The sequence below is a fragment of the Euleptes europaea genome, chromosome 3, assembly GCF_029931775.1.
Source record: "Euleptes europaea isolate rEulEur1 chromosome 3, rEulEur1.hap1, whole genome shotgun sequence".
Taxonomy (NCBI): domain Eukaryota; kingdom Metazoa; phylum Chordata; class Lepidosauria; order Squamata; family Sphaerodactylidae; genus Euleptes; species Euleptes europaea.
Window position 1 is genome coordinate 121,514,786 of NC_079314.1, and position 22,921 is coordinate 121,537,706.

The 22,921-nt window shown below is 52.4% G+C and overlaps 1 protein-coding gene across 1 annotated transcript; it reads right to left on the reverse strand.

Moving 5' to 3' along the window:
- Positions 1–2,569: 2,569 nt before the first annotated feature.
- Positions 2,570–21,489, reverse strand: SMO (smoothened, frizzled class receptor). Its single transcript, XM_056846632.1, has 12 exons — positions 21,255–21,489; positions 19,525–19,730; positions 17,990–18,199; positions 17,342–17,514; positions 13,512–13,731; positions 13,265–13,388; positions 12,282–12,374; positions 8,774–8,882; positions 7,636–7,821; positions 7,326–7,474; positions 4,007–4,141; positions 2,570–3,204 (listed from the first exon to the last, which is right to left on the reverse strand). Exons 1-12 carry the CDS (start codon positions 21,487–21,489, stop codon positions 2,570–2,572), a joined length of 2,475 nt encoding a protein of 824 aa, XP_056702610.1.
- Between the last annotated feature and the right edge of the window lie 1,432 nt (positions 21,490–22,921).

Here is a 22,921-nt window from a genome sequence, read left to right on the forward strand (position 1 = left end):
TTAGCTGAACATCCCTCCAGAAGGTGAACTTGAGGTCTGATTCACACATGATGCTGTAAAGACAGAAGGGGTGTGCATACTCACACACTGCCTGGTGGTTGAAATAGGGCTCCCCGCCGCCCCAGCAAATGCACGGTGTAAGTGTGAAGTAACCCCGGGGGTGGGGAGTGCTACTGTTTGCCAGAATCCCATTTGCATTGACGGAAGCCCCCTTTTGCAGACTAGGGAATCATAGAATTGGAAGGGACCACCAGGGTCATCTAGTCCAACCCCCTGCACAATGCAGGAAATTCACAGCTCCCTCCCCCCCACACACACCCAGTGACCCCAACCCTCCCCCCGCCATGCAGAAAGACAAGGAAGCCGTGGGAATTATTTTACAAACTGTTTTACAAAAAAAGGGGGTTTTCCAGCCGCAAGCGGGATCTTCTCTCTTAAAAGTCATATCCTCTAAGACAGAGTCTGTGCTTCAATTCTATTTTTTTTTTTTTACAAAAAATCTCATGTGAGTGTTATACATCGGTAGGTTACAGAACATACAAAAGGAAGTACAAAGCAAATCGAAAACGGAACTATTTCAGCGTGCCCCCGGAGCACCTGCCGCTCACGGGGCATTCACGTCCACCTTTTAAAACTCTGCTTCTTGCCCCCTGCCCTGGGTATGGCTGTGGGAGGGTGAAGCAGACCCCCCCAAGGGAGGCCCACTCGCAACAGGACTGCGACTCCCAGCAGACAATGCCCATAAGCAAAAAGGCACGTTGGAATAGATGGTCCTCTGGAGGCCCAGAGCTAGGGTTGCCAGGTCCCTCTTCGCTACTGGCGGGAGGTTTTGGGGGAGGAGCCTGAGGAGGGCGGGGTTTGGGGTGGGACTTGAATGCCATAGAGTCCAATTGCCAATGCGGCCACTTTCTCCAGGTGAACTGATTTCTATCGGCTGGAGGTCAGTTGTAATAGCAGGATATCTCCAGCTAGTACCTGGAGGCTGGCAACCCTACCCAGAGCACACGTGGAGAACGCCTCCAAACCTTCTGAACATTTGCTGAAGTTCTCTCCATGGGGAAATGTTCTCAGAAAAGCCGCACGGCAGACAGAAAGTCCCTCTGTTTAAAAGAATGCAAGAATCTCCCCTTCTGCTGAGCCTGATTATGAACCAGTTTAGCCGGGGAGGTGGTGGTGGTGGTTCTCTGAGTAGGGTTGCCAGCTCCAGTCTGGGAAATTCCTGGAGATCTGGGTGGGGGTTGGAGCCTGGGGAGGGAGCTCAGCAGAGATGTGATGCCATAGAGTCCAGCAGAGATGTGATGCCATAGAGTCCATCTTCCAAAGCTGCCATTTTCTCCAGGAGAATGGATCTCTGTCATCCGTAGATGAGTTGTAATTCTAGATCTCTGGGCTCCACCTGGAGGTTGGCGAGCCCATCTCCGGGGCTTTGGAGGCGAACTTCTCCTGGCCTGTTCCCTGGGCGATGAACTTTGGACCTTCTGCAAGCAAAGCCAGCCTAAATCACCGCCCCTCCCCATAAGGGACATGGTTAGCAAAATACAGCAGGGGATTGGTACAAGTACAGCACCCAAACGTTTGAAACACCCTCCCGCTCCAATTCTCCAGCATCTTGTCCAAGAAACGTTCTTTCCTTCCAACCACAATTGGAAAGATTTTTTTTTAAAAAAAACATTATTTCTTAAGATGCCCTTCTGTACAATATCTACTTCACAAAGGGCAAGATGGAGGCCGACAGCGGGTGTTTTAAACTAGACAGCTACGCCCATTATGTCTACGACTGCTCGGATAAGACAGCAGATATTTTTCAGTGGGGTGGGGGATGGCTTGATGCCCCTGCTGTGCCATAACCCCTTGGTAGGTTCACCACCGGAAGGCAAACTTCTCTCTCGGAACGCAACTTTGCAAAAATGGAAGGGCCCGATGACTGGGCATCGCTCGTCTGCCGTTAGGAGGCAGATTCCAGATCCCCTCTGGAGCCAGGGATACGTTTCCGATTCCATGGGTCCTTTGGGGGCATTTTTGGGACCAGGATGCCAGCAGACCCGAGACGAGATTCTCTTGCCAGAGCAGGGGAACCGGGCTCTGTCCCCTTGGCTTCGTCCCTCTGCAGTAGCGACTCGGTATTCTCCCGCTCGCCTTCGATATGTCAAAGCTATCGATATTTTGGAGCGATTCAGTCCCGCGCTAAGGACAGGAACCGGCAGAGAGCTGGCCGGAGGGCTCCCCGTTTTTCTCGCACGCTCGTCGGGGCTGACCCCGTTGATCAGGCTCTGGTTGGAACAGCGGGACTTCGAGAAGCCTCTGATTGAAACAGAAGCTAGAACCGTCGGCGTGCAAAGCCATAAAGGAACTGCGTCGGAAGCAAAAAGTGAGGTTCGGTGCATTGCGAAAGAACTGGCGTTCCCTCTTTTAAAAAATCCTTTCTCGGACAAATCCGGCCTCCGGGTGGAGCAGAAGCTGGAGCGAGTTTTGGGGAGGAGAAGGGGTGTGTGTCAAGGTTCGAGGCCTTTTATCCACTCCCGAGAAAACTCACGGCTGACCTACAATCACGGCAGTCTCTTCCCGAATCCTAGAAATCAGAATCGGCGTCCAGCAGCTGGGCGTCCATGAGGTTGGTCTGGGAGTGGATGGGGGGTAAGGCTCTCCCTTGAGTCTGGGACTGGTAAGGGCCGTTCCCGAAAAATACGGAGGCGGGGGCCGGGCCTGGACGGGGCTGCTGGAAAAAGCCGCCGCGCTGAAGCTGCTGCGGAGGCACCGGGAACAGCCGAGCTCCATTCCCAGGTCCCGCCTCGTCAGGCGGGACGTTATCCGGGCAAAAGGGGTGGCTGATGCAATTCAGGGCGCCGGTTTGCCTGTAGCTCCCCGTGGGCTCTCGCATTCCCCTGGAAAACGGATCTTCCCGCTGCAGCGTGCCGGATCTCAATTCGGGATAAGCTCCTGATGGCCGCATTTCGTGCAGGGGCTCTTTGGGGCCGGACACCAAACACTTGTTCCTGGGTAGTTGGGGGAGGCGCGGAACAGAGCTGAGGCTTTTTGGGGCAAAGCGGTCCACGTCAGGGATGTTGTAGCGTTCGCCGACAGGCATCTCGGGACACACCTCCTTCTTCTTCCGGCGTTTCTTCTTCTTGTGGCGCAGCTTCCTCTCCAGCCGGGGCGAGATCTCAGCCTCCACCACCCACAAGTTGGCCCTTTCCTCGGGGGGAACTGGCAGGGGGAGACAGACAAAGAGGTGAAGACTGAGATCAGAAGGGGTGCATCAATATCTAAGGGAATTTGCAGCGTAGATCTCCGAGTCCCAGGGGGATTGGATTTCAATCCATATTTTGAGCATGCAGGACAGGAGAGGACAAAGAGAGAGGAGGGAATCATAGAATCACAGAGGGGACCATCTAGTCCAACCCCCTGCACAATGCAGAAAATTCACAACCCCAGTGACCCCTACTCCATGCCCAGAAGATGTGAGGGAGGGTAACCTCCAGGATCCCTGGCCGATCTGGCCTGGAGAAAAATTCCTTCCAGACCCCAAAGTGGCAATCGGCATTTCCCTGGGCATGTAAGAAAGGGCCATAACAGCCAAACAGTGACACAACCTTTTCTGCCCTCCCTTTCATGATACGTTCACAGAATCAGAATTGCTGTCAGATGGCCATCTAGGACTGGATAAAAATCTAATCTTATAAATCATAGAATCATAGAGTTGGAAGGGACCATCAGGGTCATCTAGTCCAACCCCCTGCACAATGCAGGAAATTCACAACTGCCTCCCCACCTCACAGTGACCCAGCCCCACCTACCTCACAAGGTGCCTGAGAGCCAGCGTAGTGTAGTGGTTAAGAGTGGTTGTTTGGAGTGGTGGACTCTAAGCGGGAGAACAGGGTTTGATTCCCCACTCCTCCAGCTTTGGTTTTAAGTTGGGTCTTTTCTTCTCCGTTCTGTTTTTTGCCTTTTTAAATAATTATTCCCAGCCAACCTGAACCCCCTCTGAACCCAGGCCCCAGACATTTACCAGGAGTAGCCACGGGTGTGACAGAGATGTCCTGAGGCAAGATGGCCCCCCTGCGAGCCACCATCTTGGTGACGTGCTGTGCCCAGGCTGAGGAAATGTCAGCCGACGGCTCGTTGATGTCGAACGCCAGGCCAGCTGGAAGGGCAAAGTAGAGTTAGGGAGGTGAGCATTTTTTGCATGCTAAACATTCACACGAACATATGAAGCTGCCTTATACTGAATCAGACCCTTGGTCCATCAAAGTCAGTATTGAGAGACACTGTCCTTTAGTGTGACTCCTCTGAAGATGCCTGCCACAGCTGCTGGCGAAACGTCAGGAAAGAAAATACCAAGACCACGGTTACACAGCCCGGATAACCTACAAGAACCAAAGTCAGTATTGTCTACTCAGACCGGCAGCGGCTCTCCAGGGCAGTGGCGTAGCGTGGGTTGTCAGCACCCGGGGCAAGGCAAGTAATTTGCGCCCCCTAACCCGTGGATTTTAGCACTCGAGTCTCTTCCACTAGATTAGTTAAAGAAACCCTTACCCCCTAAGCACATGTATTGTTTGTGCTGATGTAATTAAAGTAAAATGACTGAACCTGGGGCCTTCGGTATACCAAGCAGCTGTGGGACTTGCAAATACCTCTGTACTTAATAATTTGTGTTTAAGAGGTGTTTGGAAGATGCAATACAAACCTTATGCCTGCTTGTCTTTGGGCCATACTCCTCCTGTGTTGTTTAGGTGGAAAGCAGCCACTGGCTTCCTTTTGGGACTTCATGTACCCCCCCCATTCATTTTCATATGCCCAAAACATATATTTACTGTTTACTGATATGATGCTTGCTATACACCTCTGTGCACATCCTGGCCACAGGAGGCAAAGATGTATAGTAAATTGGCCCATGCTGCAAAACTAAATTAACTGTATACAATTCAAATTCACCAATTAGTAATAAGTGGAAGATGAGTTTGAAAAAGAAAAGTCCAGGAGGCAATTCTAATCCACAAGTGGTTTCTCTAACAATGTGTGTGTGTGTGTGTAAAGTGCCGTCAAGTCGCAGCCGACTTATGGCAACCCAGAGGCCACTTACCGGCATCATCTTCGCCCCGAACCGCATTGAGGCGGGTGGCGCCGGCTCCCACCACCCGGGACCGAGGCGGAGACCAACGGCCGAGGCCTGGAGGAGTGCGGCGGCCTCGCGTGCCCAGGAACCTGTTGCAGGCGGCGCTCCCGGGCCGGTGGGACGGCCCTCGCGGGACCGGCGCCTCTCTCAGGGCCCAGCGCCGCCCCGCGCCCTTCAGCTTTGTCTCGCCTTCGCCCCCCACCCCTCCTTCCCCGCCGCCTCTGCTCGCCACAAACAAGACGGCCGCCGCCCTCCAGCCTCCTCTGAAACTCCCCCCCCCTTCCGCTGGCCCGGCAGGGAGGAGCTGCTGAGTCCCACCCCCAAGGTGGGCTGGGCCGGGTGAGGCCGACGCTGTGGGCTCCGCCGTGCGGCCCTGCCTCAGCGGCGAGGGGGAGGGAGATTAATGCCTGAGGCGGCCCTGCCGTGAGTTGGGGAGCGGGGCCGCGGCTTTCCCGCCCCCTGGAGGCCTGCTGAGAGTTTGAAAATGTTATACAAAAAACACCGCTTTGAAAGGGTTTTTTGGATACCGCGGCTTATGAATGGTTGGAAGACGTCTTCACTGCAGTGAGAGAGAGTGAGTGAGTGAGCCAGGCAGGGGCAGAGAGCTGCGAGTGCGCCCCCCCAGATGTTGCGCCCGGTGCGGCCGGCCCCCCCTGCACCCCCCACGCTACGCCACTGCTCCAGGGTCTCAGGCAGAAAAGGGTCTTTCGCATCACCTACTTGCCTGGTTCCTTTAACTGGAGGTGTTGGGGATTGAACCTGGGGCCTTCTGCACGCCAAGCAGATGCTCTACAAACTGAGCCACAGCCCCTCCCCATTGTATTGTATGGAATCATAGATTCATAGACTTGGAAAGGGCCATAGAGGCCATCTAGTCCAACCCCCTGCTCAATGCAGGATCAGCCTAGAGCATCCCTGACAAGTGATTGTCCAGCCTCTGCTTGAAGACTGCAAGTGAGGGGGAGCTCACCACCTCCCTAGGCAGCCGACTCCACTGTCGAACTACTCTGACTGTAAAAAAACTTTTTCCTACTGTCCAGCCAGTACCTTTCCGCCCTCAATTTAAACTCTTGTTTGTGAGTCCTATCCTCTGCTGCCAACAGGAGCAGCTCCCTGCCCTCGTCTAAGTGACAGCCCTTCAGATACTTAAAGAGAGCAGTCGTGTGTCCCCCCCTCAACCTCCACTTCTCCAGACTTGAACATTCCCAAATTGTTATCCTTGTACTGTTCTTCTTGTCTTGTTCTTCCTGTACTACTCAATATCTATCTATACATTTTCAATGTCGTTTTAACGCCTGACATTCACTGCCTCAGGGCGGAAAGGCCTTCGGGTGGAAAGGCAGCATTCTAAATAAATAAAACATCCCGTTCTCCAAACTCATACAAAGAACTGAAATGATGTTGATAGAATATGACAGGTAGCCCTGTTTGTAGCAGAAGAAAAGAGCCAGAGTCCCACTAGCACCTTAAGGACTAACAAAATTTCTGGCATTTTGTGAGTCACGGCTCACTTCTTCAGAAATTATGTAGTTTTATGTTTCCATTTTTTATTTTTCCTTCAGCTCTTAAAAAGCTCGGACCTGCCCTGTTGGCAGACTTATAAGAGTCAATCACCTACATGTACAGCAAGAAAAAGAAACATAAAAAGGTCTTCGCAGAACGGTCTGCATCTTACGCACACGAGCACCAGGAAGGTGTAAGGAGTCAGTCCTGGACTAAGATGTGGGGGACCCAAAATTCCACCCCCCGAAAAAAACTTGTTGGCTGATCTGGGGCCCCTCACACTCTGCCTAGCCTACCTCGCAGGATGTCAGTGAGGAGAAAATGGGGACAGGAAGGACTGCATACGCTACCCTGAGCTCCTTACAGGAAGGGCAGGATAAAAACATACTAGACAGATAGGTAAATGTAGACTGCCCCATCCATACCATGGCTCAGTGGTAGAGCATCTGCCTGGTGTGCAGTGGCATCTCCAGTTAAAGGGACTGGGCAGGTAGGTGATGTGAAAGACCTCAGCCTGAGACCCTGGAGAGCAGCTGCCAGTCTGAGTAGACAACGCTGATCTTGATGGACCGAGGGTCTGATTCAGCAGAAAGCAGCTTCACACCAGCCAGAGAGGGTCCACAGCCCCCATCAGGTCCTTCCTGGGACCCTGCCCCCCGAATCACATTCTCTGCTGCACCACCTGCCCATCCCCCTCTCACGCACATACCCACGGGCCCCTCATGTGAGACAGTGCGCATGCTGAAGGAGAGCTCCTGATGGGGGTTGTGTTGCAGCTCCTTCCGCTTGGAGAAGGCCTTGGCGATCATCTTGCTCTTTTTGATCCTCTTGGGCTCATTGTCGCTTTGGCCGATCAGCCTAAAACGAGCAGGAGATGCCGATGACATCTCCCCCTTCCCAAGCAAGCACACAGGAGGAGAAGCTAGCCCGGGGTGGGGGTTCAGCTCAGTAGCCTCAGCCCTTGTGATCCAAAATTACATGCCTTCAAACGAGAACCCCCGCCCCAAGCCCCTGCCTACCTGCACCAGGTACGTTTCCAGATGAGGAGGGTGGCTTTGGTCCATACCCAGGTGCTCATGGAAATACCAGTCCCAAACATGGCAAAAAGATTGATCTTCTCCACCAAGAGGCTGGGCCGGTTCTTGATCTCGCAGTCGGGGATGGGTTTATTGGTCTGAGTCGCAATCGTGACGTTGGCCTCACAGCTGCAGTGGGAAAGGAGAGCGCGGATAAGCTACTTTCTCATTTTTGTTTTATTTTTGAAGGTTTTGGATTTTTTTTTGCAAAACTGGTGGTCCCCCCTTTGGTCAATGTGGGCCCAATCTGTGGATTTAAGTATCTGCAGATCAGGACACACTTGACCAGCATTTCTCAACCAGGGTTCCCCAGAACCACAGGGTTCCACAAGAAATCACGAGGGGTTCTGCGAGAAATAGTGATGAGTAGGCTAATCATATGTAATCATATGTAGTGGTTCCCAGAGACATTAATATTATTTCAAGGGTTCTGCAAGGGTAAAAAGGTTGAGAAATGCTGTTCTTGACTAATAGAATATACAAGTGAACATAAGAACATAAGAAAGGCCCTGCTGGATCAGACCCAGGCCCATCAAGTCCAGCAGTCTGTTCACCCAGTGGCCAACTAGGTGCCTCTAGGAAGCCCACAAACAAGACAACTGCAGCAGCACCGTCCTGCCTGTGTTGCACCGCGCCCAAAATAATAGGTATGCTCCTCTGATACTAGAGAGAATAGGTATGCGGCATGACTAGTATCCATTCTAACTAATAGCCATGAATACCCCTCTCCGCCATGAATATGTCCACTCCCCTCTTAAAGCCCTCCAAGCTGGCAGCCATCACCACATCCTGGGGCAGGGAGTTCCACCATTTAACTATGCGTTGTGTGAAAAAATACTTCCTTTTATCTGTTTTGAATCTCTCGCCCTCCAGCTTTAGCAGATGACCCCGTGTTCTAGTATTATGGGAGAGGGAGAAAAAGTGGGGGCCCACGAAACTCGCGGGGGGGGGGAATGCCATCTTCCCCCCTCCCATCACGGCTACAGGCCTCCCCCCATCCTGCTTTCTTGCTGGCACACCCGACACTGCTTTGGGCAAGAGCAGCCAGGCCTCCCGCCGCAATCCCCCTGCCTGTACTTACAGGACGTACTCCCGGAAACTGCGTTCCCATTCCGCCTGGTTGAAGAAGTCGTAGAAGTGGCAGCCAAAGGTGATGAACACAAAGCCAAAGGCCAAGAAGCCGAAGGTTCCTGCAATGGGCGGGAAAGCCAGGGGGTCAATCACTGGTGGCCCTGCAAAGTAGGGCCACAACGAGCCACTTGACAGGAGCCCATCAGCCATCTTTCGATATCTGGGAAGACACTAGCCCTGTTCACATGTCACAGTGAATGCACATACGTCCTGCTCACGTACTTGAGTACACCTGCGGGCTTTTCCTCATCCTCACTGCTTGTAAGTTCTTGTTTCTTCTGGTGTGTGTGTGTGTGAGTGTGTTCAATTCCACACGTGTTTTGCTCCCTCTAGTGGTCATTTCAATATCACACAGGTTTATATCTGGCATTAAAAACTGCAGTTTAAATCTGCAGGGGGATATGCTGGACATAAACCTGTGTGATATTGAATTAACCACTAGAGGGAGCAAAACTTGAGCAGAACTGACCCCCGCCCCAAAGAAACTGTGCCACTGTGTGAACAGACTGCTGGACTTGATGGACCTTGGTCTGATCCAGCAGGGCCTTTCTTGTGTTCTTAACTCACAAGCAAGGAAAAGGAGAATGCGGAAAGGCCGTGTGTGTAATAAACAGCCAGTGCGCGTTCACTTTGCAATTGAAACTGCGGACTAGAACCTGGATAAATGTGGGGTTTATATCACAAGCTTAGCTGTACTGAATGTAACATGAGAATTATTGTCGAAGGCTTTCACGGTCAGAGTTCATTGGTTCTCGTAGGTTATCCGGGCTGTGTGACAGTGGTCTTGGTATTTTCTTTCCTGATGTTTCGCCAGCAGCTGTGGCCGGCATCTTCAGAGGAGTAACACTGAAGGACAGCGTCTCTCCTGAGGACAGAGACACTGTCCTTCAGTGTTACTCCTCTGAAGATGCCGGCCACAGCTGCTGGCGAAACGTCAGGAAAGAAAATACCAAGACCACGGTTACACAGCCCAGATAACCTACGAGAACCAAATAACATGAGAATTGTTCAACGCATGTATAGAGAAAAACCAAGTCTACAACACACAATTGAAGCTGGGGACCAGAACGTGGATAAATATGGGGTTTGTATCACACACTCAGTTGTACACACATTGAATAGAATCACAGAAACATAGAGCTGGGAGGGGCCATACAGGCCATCTAGTCCAACCCCCTTTTTAATGCAGGATCAGCCTACAGCATCCCTGACAAGTGCTTGTCCAGCCTCTGCTAGTGAAGCCTCTGAGCTCACCACCTCCCTAGGTAGCTGATTCCATTGTCAAACAACTCCTACTGCAAAAAAAATTTCCCCTAATATCCAGCTAGTACCTTTCCTCCCACAATTTAAACCCATTATTGTGAGTCCTATCCTCTGCTGCCAACAGGAACAGCTCCCTGCCCTCCTCTAAGTGACAGCCCTTAAAATACTTCAAAAGAGCAATTGTGTGTCTCCCCTCAACCTCCTCTTCTCCAGATGGAACATTCCCAACTCCCTCAGCCTTTCTGCTTAGGGCTTCCTGATCTCCAGGCCCCTGATCATCCTCGTCGCTCTCCTCTGCACCCGCTCAGTTCTGTCCACATCCTTTTTGAAATGAGGCCTCCAGAATGTAAAATGACAATTGCTCAACGCACATATGGAGAAAAATCAAGTCTACAACATTCACTGATTGTTAACAGGTGCTTGCGCACATGCTGAATAATACACTTCGCAACCGGGTTTTAATGTGTGAAATGGCAAAATCCACTTGCAAGCGAAAGCTGATCGAAAGTGCATTATTCAGCGTGTGGGTGCATTCACTGTTAACTTTTGAACCGGGCTGTTTAGATGACCTACAATCTACAACATTAAGATGGCCTCTTCCCAGGCACCAGGAAGCACCTTCTATCGAGTCACACCATCGCTCCATCGACTCCGAGTGGCAACAACTCTCCAGTCTCTCCTGCTGCCCACGGGCCAAACAAGGGTTTGAGGGTCCCAGCTTTAACTGGCGATGTTGGGGAGAATCACAGCAACATAGAGTTGGAAGGGACCACCAGGGTCATCTAGTCCAACCCGCTGCACAATGCAGGAATTTCACAACAACCTCCCCCCACACACACACACCCAGTGACCCCCTACTCCATGCCCAGAAGATGGCCAAGATGCCCTCCCTCTCATGATCTGCCTAAGGTCATAGAATCAGCACTGCTGACTGATGGCCATTTAGCCTCTGTTTGAAAACCTCCAGAGAAGGAGCCCACCACCTCCCGAGGAAGCCCGTTCCACTGAGGAACCACTCTGTTAGAAAATTCTTCCTAATGTCAAGACGGAAACTCTTTTGATTTAATTTCAACCCGTTCCAGTCCGACCTTCTGGGGCAACAGAAAACAACTCAGCACCCTCCTCCATATGACAGACCTTCAAGTACTTGAAGATGGTTCTTGTATCCCCTCTCAGTCTTCTCCTCTTCAGGCTAAACATACCCAGCTCCTTCAACCTTTCCTCATAGGACTTGGTCTCCAGACCCCTCACCATCTTTGTTGCCCTCCTCCAGCTTGTCTACATCCTTCTAAAATTGCGGTGGCCAAAACTGAACACAGTACTCTAGGCGAGGTGTAACCAGAGCAGAGCAAAGATGCCAGGGATAGAACCTGGGACCTTCTGCATGCCAAGCAGAGGCTCTACCACTGAACTACGGCCCATCCCCAGCTAGTTGTTAAGATAAAACAGAGGGGAATGATGTAAGGCACTTTGGCTGCCCACTGAAGAAAAAAGTGGGGTATAAATGAAGGAAATAAGTAAGGGGGAACTTTATGGAACTGTGAGGGGGAGGGTTCCCCTTCTTTGGGAGGCCAGGACGATCCGCCCAAAGTTGTTAGCCCCTCCACCCCACCCCGTTTCACATGAACACACATGAAGCTGCCTTCTACTGAATCAGACCCTTGGTCCATCAAAGTCAGTATTGTCTACTCAGACCAGCAGCGGCTCTCCAAGGTCTCAGACAGAGAAAGGTCTTTCACATCACCTACTTGCCTAGTTCCTTTAACTGGAGATGCCGGGGATTGAACCTGGGACCTTCAAGTACTTGAAGATGGTTATCATATTCCCTCTCAGTCTTCTCCTCTTCAGGCTAAACATACCCAGCTCCTTCAACCTTTCCTCATAGGACTTGGTTTCCAGACCCCTCACCATCTTTGTTGCCCTCCTCTGGACACGTTCCAGCTTGTCTACATCCTTCTTAAATTGCGGTGCCCAAAACTGAACACAGTACTCTAGTTGAGGTCTAACCAGAGCGGAGTAAAGCGATACCATCACTTCACATTACCTGGATGCAATAACTTTGCCCCGCCCCCCCCAGCACCCTACGGCTCACGGCAACCCCGGTCCAAGCCTGTCTACAGATCTCCTCCTGATCTGGGCATAGCCAAGCGGGGCCTCAGGGCCGTCCCGGCGCCACTCCACACTCGCCCGCTCACCCAGACGCAGCATCGTCTCGTTGATCTTGCTAGCTGCTTTCTCGCTCAGCAGGCCGGGGTGGTTGCTCTTGATGGAGAAGAGGGTCATCACACCTGGGAGAAGAGAACACCGGTGACTTTTGTGGTCTGCGGCCCCAATATTTTTTGTTTTTATTTATTCGATTTCTTGCCCTCCATCCCCGGCCAAGGCCAGGCTCAGGGCGGGTCACATCATTTAAAATATACATCAACCATACAAATTTTAAAACAATAAAACAATAAAATTTTAACTAAAACCAGGCACATCTCAAGATGGTGCACCGGTTTCTGTTAAGCACACATGCTCTCTTTTGCCAGTTACAATAAAAAATGCGCTTTTAGAAGGGATACACTGTTCAAAGAGAGTCTCCTGGCTAAATGTGGTGTTGCTATCTGGTGTTCCTATCAGTTGAGAAACCGAGATGTTTCTTGGGAACGTCTCTGAACACAGAAGCTGCTCTTGAGAAGACTAATTTGGAATGAGGATTCTCCACTTTTGAACTGTCTCTTAATTGAAAGGTTTGGACACACTGCAGAACGTATGCTTCTTGTTCAAAAGCATGCTAGCCCATCAAGAATATTTGCAGATCACAGTTCTCTGAGTGGACTGTCTTCTGAGAGACCCTGTCATTTTAATTTGTAACCTGCAAGCGGACTCATGTGTAAGCACATGACACAAATACAGAGAAGTGTGCGCCTTCCCCGTCCCCCAACACAGATCTCTGAAGAAAGCCAGCAATGCTTTCTCCATACTGTCTTCTCGGCCGGCAGGTGCCTCATTTGTCCATTGGTTCTTCCTCAAGGAGGGAATGTAATCGGGAGACCGCAGCCGTACCTTCCCAGACAGCTTATGGCTGGTCTTTCCCAAGACATGCAACACGTGGCATTTTATCCAGCACAGAAAAGCAGAACCCCGCTAGCAAGAGGGAAATGGAGCAAGAAAATCCAAGGAAAAGAAAGCCCACCTCTGATCAAGAAATAACCCCCCACGATCAGCACCAGACCGATGGGGGCCAACACGAAACCTGCCCGATAGTGGTAGTTCTTGTACCCTACGAAGCAGATGCCGCTGACGGAGTCTCCGTCCACCTGGGAAGGGCAGAGAGTCAAAATCAGGAACTGATCCATACGCCCCCCCAAAAAAAAACAAGCTCCTAAAGACACTATCCAGTCCCCCCTGTATTCTTGTCAACACCCTGCCCCTCCAGTTACCTGAGCGACAGCCAAAATGGCGACTGTGAGGACGAAAGGGATCGACCAGGTCACGAGGTGGAAGTAGGAGGTCTTGCCCACCAGTGGCTGGTAGGTGGTGCCCAGGGCCTTAAAAGACGTGTGCCAGGCGTAGGTCAGCATGACGAACCAGATCACGCCCGACATCAAGGAGTAGTAGACGATGACGAAGATGATCACGCATGAGAGGGTCTCGTTGGAGCTGGAGAGAGGGCAGAAGGGTCATCCCCTGCTTCTCTTTGATGGGCCCCTCAGGAAAGGGGAGCATGACCCAACCGAAACCCTCCACCACCCAATCACTGGCTAAACACTTCCCAGACTACAACCCAAAGTAGATCAATACCGGGGGGAAGAAAGACTTCCCTGTCACGGTCTCCGACATAATTATGGTATTTTGTGTACATGTGCAGAATTAATTCCATGTAGAGCTTGAACACAACATACAAACTGAACCACAGACAGCAGAGGTTTGTGTAATGAAAAGCCTTGCAACAGCTTGCAAAATGCAAATGTCCTTAGAACAGGCTGACTGAATTCTCTCAAGGTCTGAATTCTTTCAAGAGCTAACTAACTTACCCTGGTCTTGTCCTTGAAGGGAGAAGAACAGAGTCATTCTTCACTATCTGCCAGAAAGGTGTATCTGAAATTACCCTTCCTGATTCAGCTGCCAGCTGCTCATATCTCAAGAGCAGAAAAGTCCTGCTATCCTCAAACCTTGAGAAGGTGTACTCAAACACCTCAAGGCTATAAGTGCAGTAAGCTTCTTGCTTTCTATAACCTTGCTGAAGGCTATGTTTCCTACTGACCAGATGGTTACATGTTACAATGTGAGCAATAATTGTGTTTTATGATTTATATAGGTGTATATTGTATTGTAGATTTCTAAATATTTAATGCATATTGTATTATTTAATGTATTTCATTTAATGCGTATTGTACTGAAGATGAGAATGGTATGAAAATTGAGTATATGGAGTGATCATGGAACTCAGAAATGATTGTTTATACTTTAAGCAAAATAGACTGAAAGGAAAAGAAGCCCATATTTGGTCATGGGGAGAAGCTAATAACCTGAACAGCTGCAACTAAGACATTATTGCACTGCTCATGTTATCTGAAAGTGGGAAGATATCCCTCCTGATGGTAAAATCAACACTCTTAATGAATCTGAAACAGTGTAAATACAGCCACAGTAAGCCCAGAGAATCAGAACCTTCCAAAGGCTCTCAAGAAAAGGCTGACTGGTATGTATGGCTTAAATACATTACTCTAGACTTTATGAATTAGATACTTTGAACTGAATCAGAATAATTTGACTGTTATATTTTAGAAGTTGGATTTTGAAACTGAATAGTATGTAAGACTTGCTTGCTTTTACTTCATACCGTATATACTCGCGTATAAGCCGAGTTTTTCAGCCCCAAAAATGGGCTGAAAAAGCCGGCCTCGGCTTATACGCGGGTCAATACGGGGGGAGGGAGGGAGGAGGGAGGAGGGAGGAGGGAGGAGGGAGGGGGGAAACTTACCTCCGTCGCCGCCGGGCCCGTGCCGCTTCCTGCCGCCGGGAGCGGCCTGGGGCAGCCTCCTGCAGCCACAGGAAGGCTGCCCCGGCCCCCCCGGCCCCCGCCGCCATTTTTCCCGGGCGGGAGGGGCCTTGGGCAGCCTCCTGCAGCCGCAGGATGGCTGCCCCGGCCCTTCCCGCCCCCATTTTTCCCGGGCGGGAGGGGCCTTGGGCAGCCATCCTGCGGCTGCAGGAGGCTGCCCAAGGCCCCGCCGCCCCCGCCGCCATTTTTTTCGGTCGGGAGGGGCCTTGGGCAGCCTCCTGCAGCCGCAGGAAGGCTGCCCCGGCCCTTCCCGCCCCCATTTTTCCCGGGCAGGAGGGGCCTTGGGCAGCCATCCTGCGGCTGCAGGAGGCTGCCCAAGGCCCCCGCCGCCATTTTTTTCGGGCGGGAGGGGCCTTGGGCAGCCTCCTGCAGCCGCAGGAAGGCTGCTCCGGGTCCCCCTGGGCCTCGCCGCCGCTTCCTCCCGCCGGGAGCGGCCTGGGGCAGCCTCCTGCAGCCGCAGGAAGGCTGCCCAGGCCCCCCTGGGCCGCGCCGCCGCCGGACCCTCGCCGCTGGAGAGCCTTTCAGGTAAGCCTGCGGGGGGGGGGTTATAAGCCGACCCTCGGCTTATACGCGGGTGCCTAATTTTTCCCCATTTTTGGGGAGAAATTAGGCACCTCGGCTTATACGCGGGTCGGCTTATACATGGGTATATACGGTACATTGTAAATACATACATTGTACTTTGACAAGAGTTTTTATAGAAGTGTTAAAGACTTGATAATCTGCCTTTACACATTATTTTACTAGAAGTATATCAATAAAAAGACTTGCTTTTTAAAAGTAGGTAAAGTTGTTGAGTCCTGCTTACTCGATGACTGGCTGAATAAGATAACTTGACTTCTCAGTAAGTGATACATTCTAAGAGCCTGTCACCTGAACAGCACGACCCGCTTCATCCCGATCGGAGACCATCTAGGATAAGGGGTGGCAACAGGCCAACAATCAACCAAACCTGGCCTTCTCTGAGATGCCACCTGCCCAGATCCACCTTCACCTCCTCCTCCTGGGAACATAAGAACTCAAGAAAAGCCCTGCTGAATCAGACTTGGATCAACTTGGAAGGCTTGAAGAGAGGAGTGGGCATGTTCATGGAGGAGAGGGCTATTCATGGCTAGTAGTAAAAACGGATACTAGTCATGTTGCATCCCTAGTCTCTCCAGGATTAGAGGTAAAAGGTAAAGGTCCCCTGTGCAAGCACTGGGTAATTCCTGACCCATGGGGTGACATCACATCCCGACGTTTCCTAGGCAGACTTTGTTTTACGGGGTGGTTTGCCAGTGCCTTCCCCAGTCATCTTCCCTTTACCCCCAGCAAGATGGGTACTCATTTTACCAACCTTGGAAGGATGGAAGGCTGAGTCGACCTCGAGCCGGCTGCCTGAAACCGACTTCCGTCGGGATCAAACTCAGGTCGTGAGCAGAGCTTTTTACTGCAGTACTGCAGCTGACCACTCTGCGCCACGGGGCTCCTTAGGATCAGAGGAGGATGCCTATAATATTAGGTGCTGAGGACAATGCTGCTGCAGTCATCTTGTTTGAGGGCTTCCTAGAGGCACCTGGTTGGCCACGGTGTGAACAGACTGCTGGACTTGATGGGCCTTGCCCTGATCCAGCAGGGCCTTTCTTATGTTCTTATGACTAAGGCCCATCAAGTCCAGCAGTCTGTTCACACAGTGGCCAACCAGGTGCCTCTAGGAAGCCCACAAACAAGACGACTGCAGCAGCCTTGTGCTGCCTGTGTTATGAACAGAAGAAAAGCCCTGCTGGATCAAATGTCACCCACTTTGGGTCCCCATTGAGGATAAAGACATGGTGTAAATAAATAGTAAAACAGTGATTAGAGTGTTGGACCAGGATCTGGGAGACACAGGTTTGAATCCCCATTCTGCCATGGAAGTTTGCTGGGTGATCTTGGGCCAGTCACTCTCAGCCTGGCGTACCTCATAGGATTGTTGTAAAGATAAAGTGGAGGAGAGAGGAATCATGTAAGCTGTCTTGGGGAGAAATGCAGGGTATAAATGAAGTAAACAAGCAAACAGACTCAAAGGCTCCAGCTGTGCTCCTTCCATCTCGGTTCCCGATTTCTGATCCTCCAGGATTATAGAGGGAAAGCTAGACTGGCTTCTTCCCGACTGACTGGGCACAATCTCGCAAGAAGCTCGCTTGCCCAAGCCGGATAAAGCCAAGGGCTTCCCCCGGTCCAACTTACGTGGGCTCTCCCAAGCGCATGGTCCCATCCGCTCTGCACACGATCTCGCTGCGGGCCCCGTCCATGAACTGCGCCAGCCACCCGATGCTGCCCATGAAGAAGCAGGCATTGACGTAGAAGAGGATGACGGCCGGGTACCGATTCGAGTTCTTCCAGTCTGCGACGAAGGTGGCCTGTAAGAGCAGGCACAGAAAGACAGGGCTCATTTAGTGGGGGGATCACAGACACACAGAGTTGGAAGGGACCTCCAGGGTCACCTCGTCCAGCCCCCGAGGGAAGAAGAAGAAGAAGGGTTGGTTTGCATATGCCAATTTTCTCTACCTTTTAAGGAGAATCAATCCGGCTTAAATTCACCTTCCCTTCCCCTCCCCAAAACAGACACCTTGTGAGGTAGGTGAGAGAGTTCAGAGAGAACTGTGACTAGCCCAACGTCACCCAGCAGGCTTCATGCGGAAGAGTGGGGAAACCAACCCAGTTCACCAGATTAGAATCTGCCGCTCATGCGGAGGAGTGGCGGATTAAACCCGGTTCTCCAGATTAGAGTCCGCCACTCGTGCGGAGGAGTGGGGAATCAAACCCGGTTCAATATGTAACATTTCTATCAATATGCTCCCCCACTTCTGACTCCCCTGCCCCGATTTCGCTCACCAAGGTAAAGAAGGTGCAAAAAATGGTGACCAAGCTGAATCCGGCAATGTAGACGTGCATTTCATGATGCTCCGTCTCGGTGAACAGGGGGTTCTGGCACTGGATTCCGCACCCCTCGACGTCCTCGTACCAGCTCTTGGGGTTGTCGGTCCGGACCAGGGGGGCCTCGCACTGCCCCGAACTGTTGAACTTGATATTCTGGACCTCATTCTGCAAAGATGGGAAAAGAAAGAGTGAGCTTGTCGCCAGCTTCATAAGAACATAAGAAAGGCCCTGCTGGATCACACCAAGGTCCATCAAGTCCAGCAGTCTGTTCCCACAGTGGCCAACCAGGGGCCTCTGGGAAGCCTCCAAACAAGGTGACTGCAGCAGCATTGTCCTGCCTTTAGGGGAGGGGCTATGGCTCAGTGGCAGAGCCTCTGCTTTGCATGCAGAAGGTCCCAGTTTCAATCCCCAGCATCTCCAGTTAAAAGGACCAGGCAAGTAGATGATGTGAAAGACCTTTCTCTGCCTGAGACCCTGGAGAGCCTTGTGCTTGTCCAGCCTCTGCTTAAAGACTGCCAGTGAGGGGGAGCTCACCACCTCCCTAGGTAGTGGATTCCACTGTTGAAGAACTCTTACTGTAAAAAAACGTTTTTCTAATATCCAGCTGGTACCTTTACGCCTGTAATTTAAACCCATTATTGCGAGTCCTATCCTCTGCTGCCAAAAGGAACAAGCTCCCTGCCCTCCTCTCAGTGACAGCCTTTCAGACATTTAAAGAAAGCAATCCTGTCCCCCCTCCACCTCCTCTTCTCCAGACTGAACATTCCCAACTCCCTCAGCCTTTCCTCGCTGGGCTCGGTCTCCAGGCCCCTGATCCTCCTCGGCTCTCTCCTCTGCACCCGCTCCATTCTGTCCACATCCTTTTTGAAGTGAGGCCTCCAGAAGTGCACACAATATTCCAGGGGTGACATGACCAATGTGGTATACAGAGGGACTATGACATCTTGCAATTTGGATGTTATACTTCTGTTGATACACCCCAAGATTGCATTAGCCTTTTTTGTGGCTGCATCACACTGGCTGCTCATATTTAACTTACGGTCCACCCGTACCCCAAGATCTTGTTCACACACACTGATGCCCAGAACATCCTCCAAGGAACTGTTTAAACTCCTTTTAAAGCGGTCTATGCCTGAGACTATCACTACATCCTCCGACAGCAAATTCCACATTTTAATCGCTCCTTGTGTAAAGAAGTTATTTCCTTTTGCCCATCCTGATTTCACAGCCCATCAACGTCACTGGGACCTTCCACTGAGCCACAGCTCCTCCTCATGAAACTGCCATAATGAATCAGACCCTTGGTCCACCAAGTCAGTATTGTCTACTCGGGCAGCAGCTCCCCAGGGTCTCAGGCGGAGGTTTTCCCCATCGCCTACTTGCCTGGTCCCTTTAACTGAAGATGCTTGGGATTGAACCTGGGACCTTCTGCATGCCAAGCAGACTCTCTACCACTGAGCCACGGCCCCTCGCCACAAATGCTTCCTTACCGGGCATCCTTCCGGGAAGCGGTCTGTGGTGCATTTCAGGAAATCGGGCCAGCCCCGTTCCCGTTCCACGATGGTGCAGGGCCCCCGGGTCGCCTGGCACAGGGTCTGGCTGGGCAGCTCCACCATGCCATCTTCACACTTGGGCATGTAGACAGCGCACAGAAGGGGCTGGATGACGTCCCAGCAGCGGGGGGCATTTCGCAAACCTTCCAAGGAAGAGAAGAGAGTTGTGAGGGGTGGAAGATCATCAAGCGGTTCCCTTCTCGGTGTCTGGGAGAACCATCTATTCCTGCTACTAAACATTACACCATTTATGTATTAAAATAGGTATACTTTGCCTCTAAAGCTTCCTCAAGGCATGCAAGAATTCAGATTTATTTTATTTACGTTATTTACGGTCAGCCTTTCTCACTTGGACAAGGCGGATTACACAGTGTGAGTCGATAAAACCAATAGGACGGGACATTTAATGCACAATGCAACAGGAATCTAGGATTCTATGATCAGGGTTGTAGAATCAACCAGAAATCTAAATAATGGAACTGAAGCAAAGCATAAATATTAACCTGACACATTAAATTATGCAAAATTGTATAGCAGGATCCTAAGCACACCAAGCTATAAACAGTCATAGAGACCAAAGCTTCTTAAATTGTGGGTTGTGACAGACCCCACATGGGGTTGCATAACTGAATGTGGGTGTCGCGAAAAATCTGGCAACAGCGAAAGGTTTGTATACCTATTTTATACACCTATATACCTGGGGTCGCATAAAAATTTCTCGGGCAACAAGTGGTCGTGAGTGGAAAACGTTTATGAAGCCCTGATATAGACCACAGACCCTCATGATTTATCCCAGTAACATTGTGAATCATTTTGGACAGTGCTACCCTATTGCCTGTACAGAAAAGCTCTCTTGAATAATTCAATTTTGCACAGTTTGGGGAAAGCCGGTAGAGAGGGCGCCTCCCTGATAAAGCCAATCACCCAATGACACTCAACGAACGTCCAATTCTATCCCATTGCCTATTGACCACATTTTTATTCCACCCTTCTACCGTGGCGCTGGGGAAGGCAGGCACGCGTCTCCCCACCAATATTTCAAACTTCACAACAGCCCTGTGAGGTAGGCCAGGTGGAGCGAGGTCGATGGCCTAACGTCTTCTGCGCAGCTTCTCGGGCCCAGTGAGGAAAGGATGGCGGGTCTCCCACCTCTTAGCCCGATTTGCTAACCCAGGGTTGCCAACCTCCAAGTACTAAACAACTAGGAAAAAGTACCACTACGCCAACATAAAACTGTTTTGCATGTGTTCATTAGCAGTGTGTTCTTGCAATCATTCATCGGAGAGGAGCGACTAGTGGAGTGCCTCGGGGACCTGTGCTGGGCCCTGTGTTGTTCCACACCTTTATCAATGATTTGGATGAAGGCATAGAGGGGATGCTTACTCCATTGGCAGGTGATGCTAAATTGGGCGGGGTCTCCCTGGCTCTCCGGCAGGGGTCTTCCCCACCCCCTACTGGCCTGGTGCCTTGCAGTGGAGAGGCCGGGGGTTGACCCCGGGACCTTGTGCCTGCCAAGCGGAGCCCCCCCCCCCTCCCCGGTGCCCCTCGCCAGGCTTTTGCGAGGCTCAACGGGAACACGAGGGAAAGTCGCTTTGGCTGGAGAGAAAAAGCGGGGTGTGGGGGTCTGGGGGGGCAGGCCAGAAGGGCCGGGGGGGGCGCTGACCTACCGGACCAGAGGAGCAGCTTGTGCCGGGCGTCGTCCTGCGAGCGGGAGTCGTCGGCCAGGAGGGTGGAGGTGGCGGCGTAGGGCAGCGCCGAGCCCAGGCAGCCGCCCGACGACACCGCCTCGCACCGCGCCGCGCGCTTGCAGCGCCCCGCCGACCCCCCGGACGCCCCCCCGGACGCCCCCAGACCCAGCAGCAGACCCAGCCCCAGCAGCAGGCGGCGCGCCCAGCCCCCCATCCCGCCCCCGGCCCGCCTAGGGCGCCGACGCGGCGCCCGCCCGGGGGCTCCCACCGCCCCCGGGACCCATCGGCGCGCGCCGGAAAGTTTGCGCGAAGTTGGCCGCCGCCCGCGCCGCCCCCCCCCCCCGGCCCCTTTGTGGCCCAGGAATGCGCGGAGGGGGGAGAGGGGGGAGAGAGGGGGGAGGAAGGGCGCCGCCTCCTCCTCCTCCTCCTCCTCCTCCTCCTGCTGCTTCTGCTGCGGGGCGCGCGCTCCCGCTCTTGGAAAGTCGCCCCGGCAAGCTCGGGCAGGGAGGCGGCGGCCGGGGCGGCGGGAGCGCGCCCCGAGGCGGAGGACGGGGGGCGGGGGCGCGTCTCCCGGGGGGAGGGGCTCGGCACGCCCCCCCGCGCCCCCCGCCCCTGCCCCCTCCCGCGAGTGGAGGGGAGGGGAGGGGAGGAGGCGGAAAGAGCGGAAAAGTTCCAGGAGGGAAGGGCCCCGGCGGGGCTGCAGGAGGAGGAGCAGGAGGAGGAGGAGAAGGAGGAGGAGAAGGCGAAGAAAAGGAGGAGAAGAAAAGGAGGAGGAGAAAAGGAGGAGGAGAAAAGGAGAAGAAGAGGAGGAGGAGAAGAAGAAGAGGAGGAAGAGAAGGAGAAGAAGAAGAGGAGGAGAAGGAGGAGAAGAAGAAAAGGAGGAGGAGAGGAGGAGGAGAAGGAGAAGAGGAGAAGAAAAGGAGGAGGAGAAGGAGAAAAAGAGGAGGAGAAGGAGAAGAGGAGGAAGAGAAGGAGAAGAAGAGGAGGAGAAGAAGAAAAGGAGGGGGAGAAGAGGAGGAGGAGAAGGAGAAGAGGAGAAGGAGGAGGAGAAGAGGAGGAAGAGAAGGAGAAGGAGAAGAGGAGGAGAAGGAGGAGAAGAAGAAAAGGAGGAGGAGAAGAGGAGGAGGAGAAGGAGAAGAGGAGAAGAAAAGGAGGAGGAGGAGAAGAAGAGGAGGAGAAGAAAAGGAGGAGAAGAAAAGGAGGAGAAGGAGGAGAAGAAAAGGAGGAGAAGGAGGAGAAGAAAAGGAGGAGAAGGAATAGAGGAGGAGAAGAAGAAGAGGAGGAGGAGGAGGAGAGGACGAGAAGAAGAAGAGGAGCAGGAGGAGAAGAGGAGGAGGAGGCAGAGGAGAAGAAGAAGAACAGGAGGGAAGAGGAGGAGAAGAAGAAGAAGAAGAGGAGGAGGAGGCAGAGGAGAAGAGGAGGAGGAGGAGGGTTTTTTAATCCGCTGACGCTCTGTACCACTGAAGAGAGACTCGAACCGGCTGGCAACCGCCTTCCCTACCCAGGAATGCCAGGGTTGCTATAGGGAGGCAGGCAACAGCCAACCACCCCGGAAGGTCTCTTGCCTTGAAAACCCTACAGGGTCGCCATAAGTCAGCTGGGACTTGACGGCAGACGGGGGGGGGGCCCACCCAGGAGGAGAGGAA